At 41.2% G+C, this 15,737-nt stretch overlaps 2 protein-coding genes across 2 annotated transcripts; one reads left to right on the forward strand and one right to left on the reverse strand.

The window, feature by feature from the left end:
- Positions 1 to 2,431: 2,431 nt before the first annotated feature.
- Positions 2,432 to 6,862, reverse strand: pcdh20 (protocadherin 20). Its single transcript, XM_037780995.1, has 2 exons — positions 6,112 to 6,862; positions 2,432 to 5,564 (listed from the first exon to the last, which is right to left on the reverse strand). Exons 1-2 carry the CDS (start codon positions 6,253 to 6,255, stop codon positions 3,042 to 3,044), a joined length of 2,667 nt encoding a protein of 888 aa, XP_037636923.1. The 5' UTR covers positions 6,256 to 6,862; the 3' UTR covers positions 2,432 to 3,041.
- Positions 6,863 to 11,137: 4,275 nt separating this feature from the next.
- Positions 11,138 to 15,572, forward strand: si:dkey-27i16.2 (regulator of cell cycle RGCC-like). The gene is made up of 5 exons (XM_037781006.1): positions 11,138 to 11,284; positions 12,870 to 13,034; positions 13,654 to 13,734; positions 14,396 to 14,458; positions 15,048 to 15,572. Exons 1-5 carry the CDS (start codon positions 11,263 to 11,265, stop codon positions 15,053 to 15,055), a joined length of 339 nt encoding a protein of 112 aa, XP_037636934.1. The 5' UTR covers positions 11,138 to 11,262; the 3' UTR covers positions 15,056 to 15,572.
- The last annotated feature ends 165 nt before the right edge of the window (positions 15,573 to 15,737 follow it).

Below are 15,737 nucleotides of genomic sequence, written 5' to 3' on the forward strand. Positions count from 1 at the left end.
TCACATGTGCAGATCAGGTCCCAGAATAAAAAAAATACTGCATGAAACTGTTACTGATGATACTTTAGACAGTTAATCAGCAGTAAAGTGATGTTTTTTAAGAATGCATTATAGTTCAGTTAAAAAACGGCCTATGAGCGTAATTTAACAGGTTTTCTTTTGTATTAACAGTAAAGCACTGTTTTTTAGCAATAACAGGTTAATACTGTTGAAATCCTGCTGTAAATTAACAGCAATTGTTTACAGTGCATTTATTAAAAGGTGGAGCCCTGCCATGATCACACTAATACAGCGATCAGTGATCTGAGTATTTTTATATATATCCTAGATCATACTTGTATCTTTGTCTTCCTGACCCAGGTCATCTCTCTAAGCACATCCACACACCCTTCAATCCCCTCCCTGACCTCCGACCCTTCACCACATTTATTATTATTTTTATTTAAATGTCTTTATTTATTTATTTATTTTATTTTATTTTAATTCTTTGGATTGTTTAAGTATGTGTCCTCCCTTTTTCTCTGAATTCAATTGAAATTATAGTTTAACATGAAGTCTTGTTTTGTGTTTTCTCTCTCCCCACTTGTTTTAAGTTGTGAAATTTTGTGTAAAAACAAAGAGACAGCTGTAAAATGAAAATACAGTGGGAAAGAATGCGATGATGACTGTATAAGTTGCTGAAACTGCAATAAAAACTAAGTTAAAAAAAAACAAAAAAACACTTTTCCTTTTCTGTGGGTCGGCCATCCCAACTCTAGAGCGTTCAGTTCTTGGTTCTCCAAGGCCTTTTGTTTTAAACGCGTCATATTCAGCCTGATAAATAAAACCAAAAAGGATCAGATGGTCCAGTGAAGGTGATCTGTCTGACACCATCAATATGAGCCAGTCAGGTGATGCTCTCCAGACTAAGAAAATTGTCAGATGCTATCTGTTTGACTGCCGTGTTTGAGATACAGTACTGGACATGAAAGATTCCAGCTGGCAAAACTGATATGTGCTTTATCATCTATCTCTTTAAATGGGTCTATTCAGGGTGGAATGTTTCCTTTTTTTAAAAAGCTTAAAGTGGCCTTCACAGACCATGAAAATGTGGATTACTCAAGTCAGATGGTGCCTTTTTAAAGCCGGTATAGTTGAGGGGCTATTTCTCAGCATCACTACAGCGAGTTTCTTTGATAAGAAAAACACCACTGCTATTTTAATTAGACTGGATTGTTATGTCATTTGTGATCAGAAAACCCCTGATGTGTATCTCAGAAATAACCCACTGGGTGTTTGGGTATGTGCCAGCTGGTTTCTTTGTCCACGTCAAGCTCATGCAACCCCATAACCCAATATCAAATGTTCAGCTTTTGTAACAAAATTTTTTGATTAAGATGAGATGTGCTGTGAGCGAAGCACAGCAGCATGCAAGCGGGGAGGCATCACTGATCTCAGGTGACCTGACTGTGGCGGAGTGAGAGACTGTCCTCTGATTCATCTACACACCCTCTGGCAAAATACCAGAAATAAAGAGTCAGATTTTACTTCACCTGCGTCCAGCAGATGGCAGGCTTTCTCCTGCACAGTAGCGGGCATATGAGGAGTTTTAGCCCTCAATTGTGTTTTGAGAAAAATCAGTTTTGTCAAAAAGCATATTTAAACATGATGCTCAAAAAATCCAGTCTGTCAGGATGTTAGATTTTCAACCACGTCACAAATGCCTCTTTTGAACCACAATAGCTTTAATATTAATTTGTACATGTTTTAGTCTAATGGAATCTGTAATCCCTTATGTTAAAATGCTTCTTTAATTTGTGATGTTCTGTTATGTGGCCCTTCCTCTAAATTAATGTAGTTGGTGTCACAGTACAACCCTGTTAGATGATTTCTTTCTGAGCTGCTTGCTCAGAACTCCTCAGAGAACCACCAGTCATGTTATACAAGCCTTGTTCTCCTCTAACTAGGTTGTTGTACATTGTTTTACAGGCGGCTCTGACTCGTGGCTTTCCTCCTTTTCCTCTAACACAGGTGTATCTTGAAAGCATCGCTCAATAGTTTATGATACCGTGAAGATAAAACAACATTTTCTTGTGTATAAAAGCTAAAACAATTAGCCTGCCCTCTTTGTGCAACTGTGTGTTCACAGATTTGTAAACACATTTTACCCTGACTCATTCATACTTTATGCATCACTTAACCTGGTTTTGATATCTCAATTCTTCCCCAGCATACAAATGCCTTTTGTAAAGATTTCTTTGAACGCAGTGGGATTTCACTCCAAACATCTGCCATCAAAACAACAAGCCTTGTTGGGTTACTGGGTGCAGTACAGTATTTTTTTTGTTATGCCTTTTTGGGTGCGATCCAGCACTGTGGGTGAGAAGGGGGGCTATCGGGTAACAGGTGTGAGGCGGTGACTTGAGATGGAGGTGTGCCTTCCTTTCGCCGCCTCTCACCTGTCCACGGTGGCGCTCCGCCTCTTGTGGTCGTCTCAGAGCTGCTTCTTGAGAGACTTTCATCACCTCCCCACCGGAGGAACATTAAACCCTTTTGTGCATCTAAATACTTTAGACTCCCCCGTCAACTCTGAGTCGGAAATCTGAGAAAGACCTAATCAACTTAGCGCACCATTACCTCAGTCTTCGTCTCACTGCAGGGGTCATGGAGAATAATCCCTAACGATAATGACTTGTATTTTTACTTGCTGTGATATGCTCCATCTTATGACAGGGCTAACCCTGTACACATCACCTGTGTCAAATTATAGCGTTGTACATTTTTCTACAAGTCTCTGCTGGTAACTTAAAATACTTCACTTATCAGATCACCATTTAATATGCTCTCCTGGCAGCTTATCAGAAAATGTATCGACTTTATTTCCACTGAAAGTTGCAGTTTTACAATGTTTGAATACACTGTGTATCAGAGTATTTCAATGAATTTGATCATCAAAATGCAAGAAGCCTTTTACAAATATTCAGAATGTATTTAAATCGCATGCTGATTTCATCCTTGACAAAGTGTGAGTGAGGATTACACACACTGCTTGCTTTATTCTGTTAGTCGTCGGAGTAATATTTGTCTTTGAGCCTGAGTGGAATCTCATTCTCCTCGATGTGCCCCCTCCTGTTCTGCAGACTTCTCCTTTTCTGTTTCAGGTATAAAACAGCTGTCGCCACGAGCAAACATGTAGATACCAGCATCATAGCCAGGCCTACTAGCAGTGTCAGCCGAGCAGATCTGGTGTCCTCCACCTCACAGATGGGGGCCTTTGAGGGGGTTCGAACCAAGTCGGATGTCCCTGTCCAGGTGGGCGCCCTGTCTAAGTGGCAGGGCCCCACGCTCTCGTTGACCAACAGATTGACCCAGACGGTGGTATAAAGTGGAGCTGGTTTCCCTCCATCCCTGACCACAATGAACAAGTGATGCATTCCCAGGTCTTTCCGTAGAAGTTGCTGTGCTACGGTGATGTTCCCCGACCTTGAATCCACCTGGAAGGGGCTGCTGTTTTGCTCTGGCGCCGCAACAGTGTATGTTATCTCCGAATTCAGCCCAGAGTCCTCGTCGATGGCGTAGATCTTTGTCACTATGGTGCCCGCAATGGTCGCTGGAGAGACGGTCTGGCATGAGGAGTTGCTGCTGGGAAGGATCACTTTTGGCTGGTTGTCATTGATGTCCTCCACAAAGATGGTCACCCTGGCAGTGGAAGTCAAAGCGACCGGGCGGCCGTGATCGCTGGCCAGCAGATAGAGTTCATAGCGGTCGTCTGTCTCGCGGTCCAAGTTGGTGGTGGTGCGCAGCGTCCCCTGGGTGTTGTCCACAACAAAAGGTCCACTGCTGTTTACAACGTGCAGCTCTGTGTTCCCATTCTCTCCTTCGTCTGGGTCTGTCACCCCAACCCTCCCCACCTGGGCGAACAGCGGTACATTCTCAGGGATAAAAAAGATGAAGTGAGCGGTTAGAAAAACAGGTGCATTGTCATTCTGGTCCAGAACACGGATGGATACTGTGGCCACCGACTCCAAGGGAGGAGAGCCGCTATCTCGTGCAAACACAGTGAGTTTGTGTACCCCCTGCTGTTCCCTATCCAGACCGGCTGACACAGACAGTTGACCTGTCACGGGGTCAATATTAAAGATGGTAGATGTGTGTTCGCCCAGCCTGTAGGTCACCCTGCCGTTGTATCCACTGTCTGCGTCTGACGCTGAGACCCGCAGCAGTAACATCCCTGGCTGGTTGTTTTCTTCCACCTCCAGCTGGTAGTGAGAATGGAGGAAATGTGGAGCATTGTCATTGACATCTGCCACCAGCACCCTGATCATCCGTCTGTAAGGAGTAATCACAGATCCTTCAGCTGATCTCCCATGCACTACCACAGAAATATGATGTTCGCTTTTCATCTCGTAGTCTAGGGGCTTTGATGTGGAAAGCAGATATTTGCCATTCTGTGGGCTCAAAGTGAAAGGCACCCCGCTCTCAATGGCAAGAGATGAGCCTTTAAAGCCGCTGTCACCCTCAAGCTCTAAAACAGCTAAGACGGTGGGGGGCTGGTTCTCTGGTAACACCATAGTCTGGTTTTGATGCTCCGCTATGAACCCGATCTTGATCGTCAGCTCTTGGTTCGCCTTGGGGAGCACGGATACGGTTACCTGAGTGTCTGCTGGGGGGCAGTGATGGCCGCTAGCTAACACTTTCAGCAGCAGCTCCTCGGAGTTGTCACTTTGGAGGTCCCGTGTTAGTCTGATGTACCCAGTGAGGCTGTCGAGGCTAAAGAGCTTCTTGGCCCGCTCTGAGACTTTGGGACTGAGGGAGTATACGATGGCAGCATTCGGGCCTGAATCTGGGTCTGTGGCTCTGACCTGAGCAACCAGCATGTTCTTCGGGGAATCTCCGGGGATGGTGACACTGCGGGGGCTGTCAGAGCTAAAGCTTGGACAGTTGTCATTAACATCTGTCACCGTGACTATTAAAGTTGCTGTAGCACTTAAAGGGTTTGAGCCACAGTCGGTGGCCACCAGCGCCATCTGATACAGGTCCCGAGTCTCTCTATCCAGAGCTCTTTGCACAACCAGCATAATGACAGGCCCATTTTCTTCCACTTTTAACCTGAAAACTCCATCAGAATTTTCTAAGTGGTAATGCAGCTCGCCGTTATGTCCGGCATCTCCGTCCTGAGCCTGGTCATCCAGTAAGAAACTGGTCCCCACAGTCACGTCCTCAGACACCTTCAGATGTATTTCACTGTTTTCAAAATGAGGAGCATTGTCATTGATGTCCTCTATGATCACAGGAAACTGTATAAGGTCTCCTGAGGGCCCCACCACAGCATTGTGTAAAATAATGCATTCCTTAGCTTTTGTCTCCTCGGGGCAGAGGGCCTCGCGATCCATCTTTTGCTCAGTGGTGTAGAAATTCCCCGTGTCTTTGTCCATCCGCAGATATTCCTGGGTCAGGAGCTGGTATGGAGGTGGAAAGTGTTTACTAAGTGATCCTGCCAGAATACCAGGCTCCTGTTCCTCCGGGATGGAAAACCAGACAGAATCACATCTGATCTGCTGCAGATGGACCACAACCAGCAGGTTCTGACGGGAAAAAAGAAACAAACCGTGAGCAATCATTTCTTTGTTTTTAAAAGAACCAGTGTTTTCTGATTTAGGGTTATGATTTTGTCTTTTTATTACACTTGAAACTGACAGAGTGTAGAAGTTTTCCCTGGTGGTGATAAGGTTTAAACTTCATGCTTCAGTGAGCTCTTTTAAAAGCAGGCAACTGTACAATGAAGGTAATGTGATGCCCCTGACTTATCGCCAACCAGTTATTCTCACAAACAACACATGCAAATAGCAAAGCATGTGATCGGCTTTACAAAAATAAAATAACATTTGCATATATTTTTGCATTTACAGAGATATTTATCAGTTCTTTCTTATAATCTTTTAGAGGCTCTGAATGGGGATAACTTTCCTTGTAACCCCAAAACTCATGAGTGCCTCTCCAGCTACTCACCACAAAACCACAAGCTAAAGAATTACTTTCCAGTTACACCCTTTTCTCTCAATCAGAAACACTGACACAGTAATTAGACACCATCAGAATGGATAATCCTGGCATTGTTTTTGACTCACTGACCTGCAGTAGTCCAGCCCAGTTCATATTATCAGGAGTCCCATGGCCCATCGCCCTCACACATGTTACCCGAGTTCCCCCGGCAGCGAGTGAGAGCTGAGGACAGAGGCAGCAACCTAAACCTGCACAGCTGAAGGCATAATTCATTACATGCCCCTCCTACAACACTTACCTAGCGTGTCAGACTGACACAGGAGAAGTCAGAGGAACAACAGGTTTACCTGCATGAGTTGAACGCCTGCTTTTGTAGCAACTCATGCGTTGCTAAAGAATAAAACAATGAGTAAGCATGGGGCTTATGTTTATGTACACATCTTGCCTCTAAACTATACGGGACAGGATTAATGTGCTATTACCAAATATGCTTACATACCTGTTTTTATTAGCACACCTGCCACCTGTTTTTGCTTCATAATGTTTTGACTGTCTGTGAATCATTTTTCTCTCATATTTGTTTGATAGTACTTTTTTCTTATGTCCAACTTTCCAGAAGCCTCTATAACATAGAGATAACACCTAGAGATCAAGTCTTTACATAATGCCAACAGCAGTGTTAACAATGCTTAATGTTTCTTGCTGCTTTTACATTGGAACATCGATGTAAATTATTAATGTCTTCTATAGGTCAACATCAGTAGTCAAAAGTAAATACGTAATTAGCCCTACAATTTTGAAGTACATTTCAGAGGGTAATATTGTACTTTTTATTTGTCTGATGGCTTAAGTTCCTAGTTAATTTGTAGGTTTAGATTTAAAAAAACAGAGTTATTAGTACATGCGCAAATTTCTTTTAGGGCTTTAGTTTTCCAGATAAGTATTTTTTCATAATTTTGATGATGATGGTCATAACAAATACTTTATACAGCAAAATTAAATTGATCAATATATTGACTCAGCCCATAGGTGAAAAAGTGCAGAATAAAACCACTCTGGAGATAGTGTTGGGGGTGGGTGAGCTTCATTAAACCCTATTATGTGGAGCTCAGTGTATAAATGTAAGGATTGAGGCCCCATCAGAGCTGAAGTGGACCAGGAAGAGAAGTGAGTCCTCTTTCAAATGAACTGACAATGTGAACGCAAACAGAACTGAGTCCCTTTTCTGTTGATCCACTTTTTGGCGTAAATGTTGATATGTAGTGTAAAGCACTTTCAGTTGTCGGAATACTAGAAAGGCACTATATGCAAGTCCATTTACCATTTAACCCCTGTTCTGTCTGTAACCCATGTCATTATAGCATTGTGATTACTGGAATAGTCTGGACCATATTACATGACAACATGCCATGTTGGTAGACATAAATAATAAGTGAAGGTATTCAAGCTATGCCAGCTGTGAGCAATTTATGCATATTGGAGAGGTTTGAGTGCCAAAACTATCAAAACAAAGTCACATCCACTCCTCTCCACTTCTACCACCGGTGGGACAACATATTTATTTTCTGATTATTTATAGATTAATGGCTGATTGATTGGATTATTCCACCACTGTATCTGGCAGGAACATTGTTGGAAATGACTGGTGTGTGTGTTTTTCTTCTTGAGGCACTTCATTGGCTACAACTATAGCCAGCATATGTTATTTGAAAAAAAATTTTTTTAATGTGATACATTTGGCCACAATGTCTGACTATTATTCCTAGAATTGTAGGCAGATAATATAAATTCTATAAATGTTTATTATTGTTGTATGGTTTTCATTTTAAAGTTCAGTTGTGTTGCAACTTAAGACAGGTGTTTTTATTTGTCACACACTTTTAGATGCGCGGCCTCAATGAATGACATCTGGGGAGAAGAGGAACGTTACACAGACCAACTGATAGAATATCTTAACCATGCTGAATCTCTGAGTTAGCATATGGTTTTCTAATTACCAGCTGCGTTGTGTTAAATGTTGTTGAATATTGAAAACATATAACATATTTTAAATTCAGTGGCCTCTTTAGCTTCATAATGATCTTCTTGGAAATTCATGAAATTATAGAATATGGTCTGTAATAGATATGGACATTCAGACATCGTTCAGTGTGATTTACACTTCCCAAGAATATCATTATCTCTGATCACTTTAAAATACCTGAAGCTGACATTAAAGCCCATTTAAGGAGCTCATTTGTCTTCTTTGTAGATTTTCAAGGTGTTGGAGGAGGAGCAGCAGACTGGATAGAGACAGGGACATCAGGGTGAGTAGAGGTGGACCTGAAAAACTCTACGTCTGTACACAGCTGAAAACGGCAATGGTCAATGATATGATTTTTATATTTGAATGGTTGTGTGTCTTTGATGTGTTTTCTTTTTTGCGTCTCCGTCCTCCAAATGCTGGCAGAAAAGCTGGAGAGCCAAAGGGAGGCTCATCAGAAGCAGCTCAGTCGCCTCAGAGACGAGATCTAAGACGAGCAGAGGATGCAGGTACAGTATGTCAAAAAACTGATAGTATTGCATGTTAAAAAAAGTCATTCTAAGCAATCCTAAACATTTATACAATATGGATAAACACATCAGATAACATTCAGCCAACAAATTGCTGTGTTGTGCTAAGTAATTCTTAAACAACATAGGACTATTTCTTAATCTTCTCACTGTCGGCAAGAGTCAAAATGGCGCCGTGTGTTTACTTCCTGTATTTTCTGAGTGTGCGCATGCTCTATAGGTGAAACTATATGCCTCCGAAGTCAATATCCATAGTAACACTGCTGCAGTGGAAATATCAATCACACTTTTGTTTCCAGGGTACATTTATATGTAGCCTAGGTATAGTCCAGGGGTCGGCAACCTTTACTATCAAAAGAGACATTTTAAGCAACAAAAAAAAAGAAAATCTGTCTGGAGCTGCAAAACATTTGATCATTGTGATGAAGGTAACACAGTTTATAGTCTAAGTATATAGTATATAAGTATAATGCAGTGAGGACCCAAGTGCAAATGTACTACGGAGTATTAGGGCCACATTGAGGGAAAAACCATCTGAGATTTCCAGAAAAAAGTCGTAATATTACGAGAATAAAATCATAAGTTTACGAAAAAAAGTCATAACTTTACGAGAAAATTTTTTGTAAGATAACGAGAAGAAAATCATAAATTAACGAGAAAAAAGTCATATTACGTGAATAAAGTCATAAGTTTACGAAAAAAAAGTCATAATATAACGAGAATAAAGTCAGAAATTTACGAGATTAAAAGAAAATAACATAAAATTACTACTTTATAATATTATGACTTTATTCTCATAATAATATGACTTTATTCTCGAAATCTCAGATTTATTTATTTTTCCTCAATGTGGCCCTAATACTCTGTCGTACCATAGACCTACAACAATGATAAATACAAATAAAAATGTAAACAAAAAATAGTTATTAATTTCCACTAATTTATTTTTATAAATCCACAGTGAGCTACTGGAGAGGAGCTAAAGAGCCGCATGTTGCAGACTCCTGGTATAGTCAGTAGCTTCCAGTGCTTCCAATAGTCACTATGGTTACTGCTACGTTGTCGACTTTTAGCTGACATGCGCTGTAGGCATCGACTTAACGCACAAACCAACAATGTCCAGACATTTACCTCTGCTGCCTCATTTATACAACATGTCCTGCATTGAGGTAACAGTATCAATGACGGGTAGGTAGCTTATTAACCCGATTTAAGTTCACTGCTACCCTACCAACGCCATGCGCCATGGCCACGGTCTCCCGGCATGCAACGCATGTGGCCGCATGACTCTTCTTGTATAAATGCAGTCCCATTATAAGTGACTGCTACCTAGTGCACAAAACAGGTATTACACCAGACAGGCAAACAAATTAATAAATGGCTCTTGTAGGCTTTTGTACTACCTCGTTACAAACCTAGTCAAGAACTAAAAAACAAATTCACCCAATGAAAACTATTTTATTTTACTTGTCTTTTTTTTTTAATTCTTTATTGCAATAGTACGACGAAGTATTAGGTCCAAATTGAGGGGGAAAAAATCTGAGATTTCGAGAATAAAGTCATAATACAAGTACAACAAAACAATTCAATATTATCAGTAACACAACAAGACATCTCTGGACATTGCCAGAACAGGTGCAGCATTGTTTCTTCTGGACCCAATGACTATGTAGTTAAGTATACAATATCACGGATTATTAGAATAAATGTTAGCATGATACGAGCTGACTGCAGTTGATCCTCATCAGAGTTTTTATTCTTCAATAAAGCTTCCCTCAAACTCAGAATGACTCTTTAAAGGTCCCATATTGTAAAAAGTGAGATTTTCATGTCTTTTTATAATATAAAGCATGTTTAAGTGCTATACAAATACTGTTAAACTATAAAAACGATCAATATACGGAGAAACACACACAGCCCGTATTCAGAAATTGTGCGTTTGAAACAAGCCATCAGGATTTCTGTCCATTTGTGATGTCACAAATATACAATATATACACCATTACGGTTTTAAACCTAAACATTCTATATGTGTCCCAGTTTATTTCCTGTTGCAGTGAATGTAAATAATATCAGCTGACAGGAAGTAAACATGGACCCAAACTGTTGCCTAGCAACGCAATTCTGTTGAAATGCACTAAAACGGAGCGTTTCAGACAGAGGGTGAATACAGGTACTGTATATTCAGGCAGACAGTATGAGGAAAATAAAGTTTTTTTTTTAACATTAAATCATGTAAACATGTTCTAGTAGAAACACAAAATACAAGTATGAACCTGAAAAGGAGCATAATATGGGACCTTTAATGTAAAATCCTATAGTAGCAGCTCCTTGTGCCAAAACATGATGAATCTATTATGAACACTAAAAGGAGCACATTCACTTTTAAAGTATACACACAGTTTCTTTCTTAATTTCAAAGCATGGGAAAAAAAACCCCCATAAGCCTCGACCTGAGTTACGTAACGGCTTATTCTGTCTGTCTCATTTGCGTATGGTTTCCCTTTTAACTTTCCGCCCACTGTTTCCAGTCACAGCAGACGTCTTGAGGTTTGTCTGCGACCTGATTGGCTGCTCGGGTCCGCTAGCTGAGCGCGCCCGCCCGCCCGCGCGCGTGTGTGGAGGTCTTTATAATAAAACTAGTCTTCAGCGTGTCAGCTTCTTTAAAGCAGCTTTTGAACCCAGACGCACAAGCAGCCCGGTGGTGTTTAATTTCACTGCTCCAGCATGACCTCAGACATTACCACAGGTGAGTCTAACGACTACTTGAGCCATTAGTTTTTAAGTGGGGATACAGTGATGGTGATCATGGGCCTGTAACAAACATCTAACGACTGTATAATGCTTTCACAGAGGCTGTAAACTGTATTTTAACCTCTTTAAATTACACACTTGCCTAATCTTTTTTTATGTATCACATCATGTTGATACAAATTAAAGTTACACTGAGAGAGTTAACAGCTTTGTAAATCATAACCTGCTATGTTTTATTTTTTTAGATAGATAGATAGATAGATAGATGGATAGTAACTTTATTGATCCCGAGGGAAATTCAAGTTTCCAGCATCACAGTTCCATAGTGTTAGTAAAAAGGCAGTAAAAAAGTTAGTAGTGCAAAATACAAAGTACAAAAAAATATACCAGATATAAAAATACAAGGAGATGACGAAGAAAACTGTTAAAAGTGAATATAGTGCAGAGTAACAGCTGTGATACACGACTATTAAAAAAGTGAATATAGTGCAGAAGAGACTGTTAAAAGTGGGTATAGTGCATTATTAAAAATTACACCTATTCTACCTGTTTGTTGATATATTTTGAGCAGGCTACATGGCACAAATCTGTATTTTTACATTTTTACACATTAGAAAAACTTGTGTCATCTTTCATATCTTACCAATCATTGCACTTTTTTCAATATGCATGTGCTTATATTTTTTCTTGCTACAACCTACTACCATTTGCTACTACTGTTGCTAATTTGCTAATTTGCTAAACTGTATTTTAACCTCTTTAAATTACACACTTGCCTAATCTTTTTTTAAGTATGACATCATGTTGATACAAATTAAAGTTACACTAAGACAGTGAGCATCTTTGTAAATCATAGCCTGCTATGTTTTATTTAATTTAATTTTTATTCTACCTATTTGTTGATATATTTTGAGCAGGCTACATGGCACAATTCTGTTTTTCAATTTTTTGAATATGCATGTGCTTTTATTTTTTTTCTTGCTGCAACCTACTACCATTTGCTACTACTGTTGCTTTCTCTACCCCACAGGGGACTGTTAAAAATTTATCATATTCATAAAATGGTGGGTAAAACCGAGGCTTGGTCATCCGTTATTTAATGACTGCGCATTTACTCAAGAAATGGCCAAAAGTGTTGTTTTATTGCAGCCCAAAGCATAGAACTTCGATTTAAGATGTAATATTTATGTATCACAGTTAGCAGACCAGGTGTTTTACAGGCTGTTAGGTGTTTTATATGCCTTATGGGCTGTTAGGTTTATTTGAACACATCAACTTATCTGATACCACCCACTGACACAAAATCCAACTGCAGGTTTTCTAGCTTTTATTTAATTCAGTTGTAACCCTGAAGGTATGTGTGTAAGGAGTTATTTCTCATATTGAAAAACATCCAACATCTAAAAGATTTGTTTGTTGTTTTATTTTTAAGAAATATTAAAAAATACATGTGTAAATTTAATTTTGTTCAGTACTTCTACTATTTTTGCTTTCTGGAAAAAAACTTGAGGTGATCTTAACATTTTCTTTCAGTGGAGTAATGTGGTTTCTCTCCAAAATTGCTGTCACATTTTCCGCAGACTTGGAGCTGGAGCTGGGCGAGTTTCTGCAGGAGTTCCAGGACGTGGTGGAGGAACTGAAGGCCCCCTCTAAAAGCAGACCTCACGCTTACCAGCACGTCCTGCAGGAGGCCAAAGGTCGCACACGGTTGGGGGACGACAGCGGGGTCGAGGACTCGGATTACAGTGAGTGACAACATCACCACACTAAAACAATTTTGCTGCGATTAAAGTAATGTTTGCTTATCGCGCAAAGTGTGGACGTTACTTAGTGCATCATTTGTTTGTGAGTGAGGGTGTATGGAGCCCCCATGGGTGCATGCTGAGCCCCCTTTATCAGCCCAAACAACTACAGCTTGACACTTTTAATTTGCATGAAATTAGTGTTACAAGAGGACACATCCCTGTATACACTTCTATTAAAGTGGCTGTTATGCTCATGACAATAGCTGTGTACCAGAATGAACCGCAATTACAGATAATCCATCTTCTGTAATTGTCTGGTGTTTTTTTGTTGTTGTTGTTGTTGCTGCTGCCGTTTGTCGACGGTTATGAGATAAAAGAAGAAAGTGTGTTTCCCTGCTCCCATGCGTCGTCATTATTGAAGTATTTTGGCCCCCTAACGTTTCAAAAGCTGACACTCGGGACGTTTACCTTCGTTTTTACTGCATGTTATTATCATTATGTGCAGCTCCGGCATTGTGTTAAAGTTGTTGTCATAGTTGTTGTTCATTTGCATGGGCTGGCCTTAGTGCTTGTCTTCTGTTTATCATCTCCGCTCACCCTCTCTTCTCCCTCCCTCCAGGCAGCGAAGCTTCTTTGGGAAACAGTTTGAACACCAGCGAGGAGGAGCTCCACACAGCAGGCATAACGCTGGCACCGAAAGGTATACTAGAGGCTCCCATCAGCCTATCTCCATCCAGATAGCCCTCGTTCTTACAGTGATCACTATCACGTCTACTCTGATCACTATCACAGCCACACAAAAACCCTCCACATTAGGCTGGGAGCTCTTTTGTTTTTACACAACAAAGACCCTGCCGCTGCGACTGTGACATCTCGGCTCCCCCTTCATTCTCCTGCAGGGGTTGTTTGTGCTGTTATGTAGCGGCAAGACTGGCTCAGGTGTGTGTAAATGAAGAGCTGTTGCATTTCTGTTGTTGCATGCAGATGCACAGACGACTACTGTTAAATCTCAATGGATGAAAACAAGATGGTGCCATTCACATTCACACCGTCTGTGTTCACGCAGAATACCTGAAAATATTTACAACAGAGATCCTGGTAGGATCCATCAAGCTGTCTGGGTTTTACGGCGCTTTAAATCAAGCTTTATATCACAGAAAAGAAGCTGAAAATGTGTTTTATTTTTAGAAAGCCAGTTTTTTTTTTTAGAAAAGCAGTTTGGCTCATATGTAATTCTGTGATTTAGATTAGTATTCAGGCTTCTGGTCCAAAGGAAATACCATTGAACTGAGCCGCACTTCTCCACAAAAATGTTCCATTGCTTTTCTCAAATTCCTTTTCTTTCTGTCTTCCTCCTGCAGCCAAGCTGGGAGACACAAGGGAACTGGAGAGTTTTATCGACATGTTGGACCGGGAACTTGCAGGTGCGTATTTAAGAGAATTACACCCCCCTATTACTCAATCTTTTCTTTATTCCTTTTGCACTTAAGCTGACAAGCCAGCAGGCTGCGGTGTGTGGTGGTGGCAGAGACCCAGATAGAGAGCATGTTTTGTTACACATTGAAAAACAGAGTGCGTAGCAGTAGCCACCTTGTTTCCACTGTGTACTACTACCCACCCCCCACCACCCCCTGCCGTTTATCTCTGAGCACCTCTTGTGTGTAAATGCCATGTCTGGGGACTCAGGTGGACTATCTACACAACCTTTAGTGATAATAGCATACTTGACTACATGAGTTTCGCTATCAGCACTAAAGCAGTGGTGTTCCAGAGGCCTGTGAACACACGTGTGCACGCACACAAACCACAAAGAACAAAACATACATCCTGCTATCAGAGGTGTTGACGCGGAGAGAATTAATGTTACAAATGAATCGTAGCTCCCCTGTATCTTCACAAGGCCCACCTATTAGTCAATGCGTGTGTGTGTGTGTTGATATGCCTGTGTGCTTTTTCTCTTATTCTGGCTGCTGAGCTTTTGTACTTTTCTCTTCCCCCCCCTGTCTTTTGCAGAGATGTGAACAGAGAGTGAGAAAGCGAGCCACATAGAGGGGGGGAGAAACAGGCCGGGGGCGACGTGGCTGGCTACTGCCGAGCAGACAGGCAGATCTACGCCAGGGCAGATCTGACAGAGCAAGCGCTCCCCTGGCTGCTCCAGGGGAAAAGGTTAACATCAGAAATTAAAAGGGCACTCCATTCCAAAATGCAAGAACACCCTCAGACCCCTGGCGACGCCGCGTCCAGCCAGCAAAGACGACGTCCCCCCCGCAGCATCAGATCCGAGATGTGTGACATATTCACGAAACTTGACAAATCTCCCATCTGCCCGGGTGTACGAGAAAACGCCACTCAGAGTATAGAAAGCGAATCTGTGCCATGTTTAAAATTCCCATAAGTGCTATGCCAGTAAAGCCTTAAAGCTGCAGTGGGTAGAAATGGAGCGAATATGATTTAAAAAAGTTATTTTCATAAAACGGTCACTATATCCTGACATCACTGCATGAGACAGGTAATCTGAAAAAAAAGCATGTGCCTCTGTGTCCTCCGGTGCTCCTAACGGCATCTGCAAGATTTCACAGACCGGAGGAAAACAACCAATCAGAGCCGAGCTGGAGCCTTGCCGTCTCTGAGCAGCTGTCAGTCACTTGCAAACTCCAATTAAACGGTCAAACTAGGCAGCGCTGATCAATTATGAATCAATAT

Source organism: Sebastes umbrosus, chromosome 9, assembly GCF_015220745.1.
Source record: "Sebastes umbrosus isolate fSebUmb1 chromosome 9, fSebUmb1.pri, whole genome shotgun sequence".
Lineage (NCBI taxonomy): Eukaryota > Metazoa > Chordata > Actinopteri > Perciformes > Sebastidae > Sebastes > Sebastes umbrosus.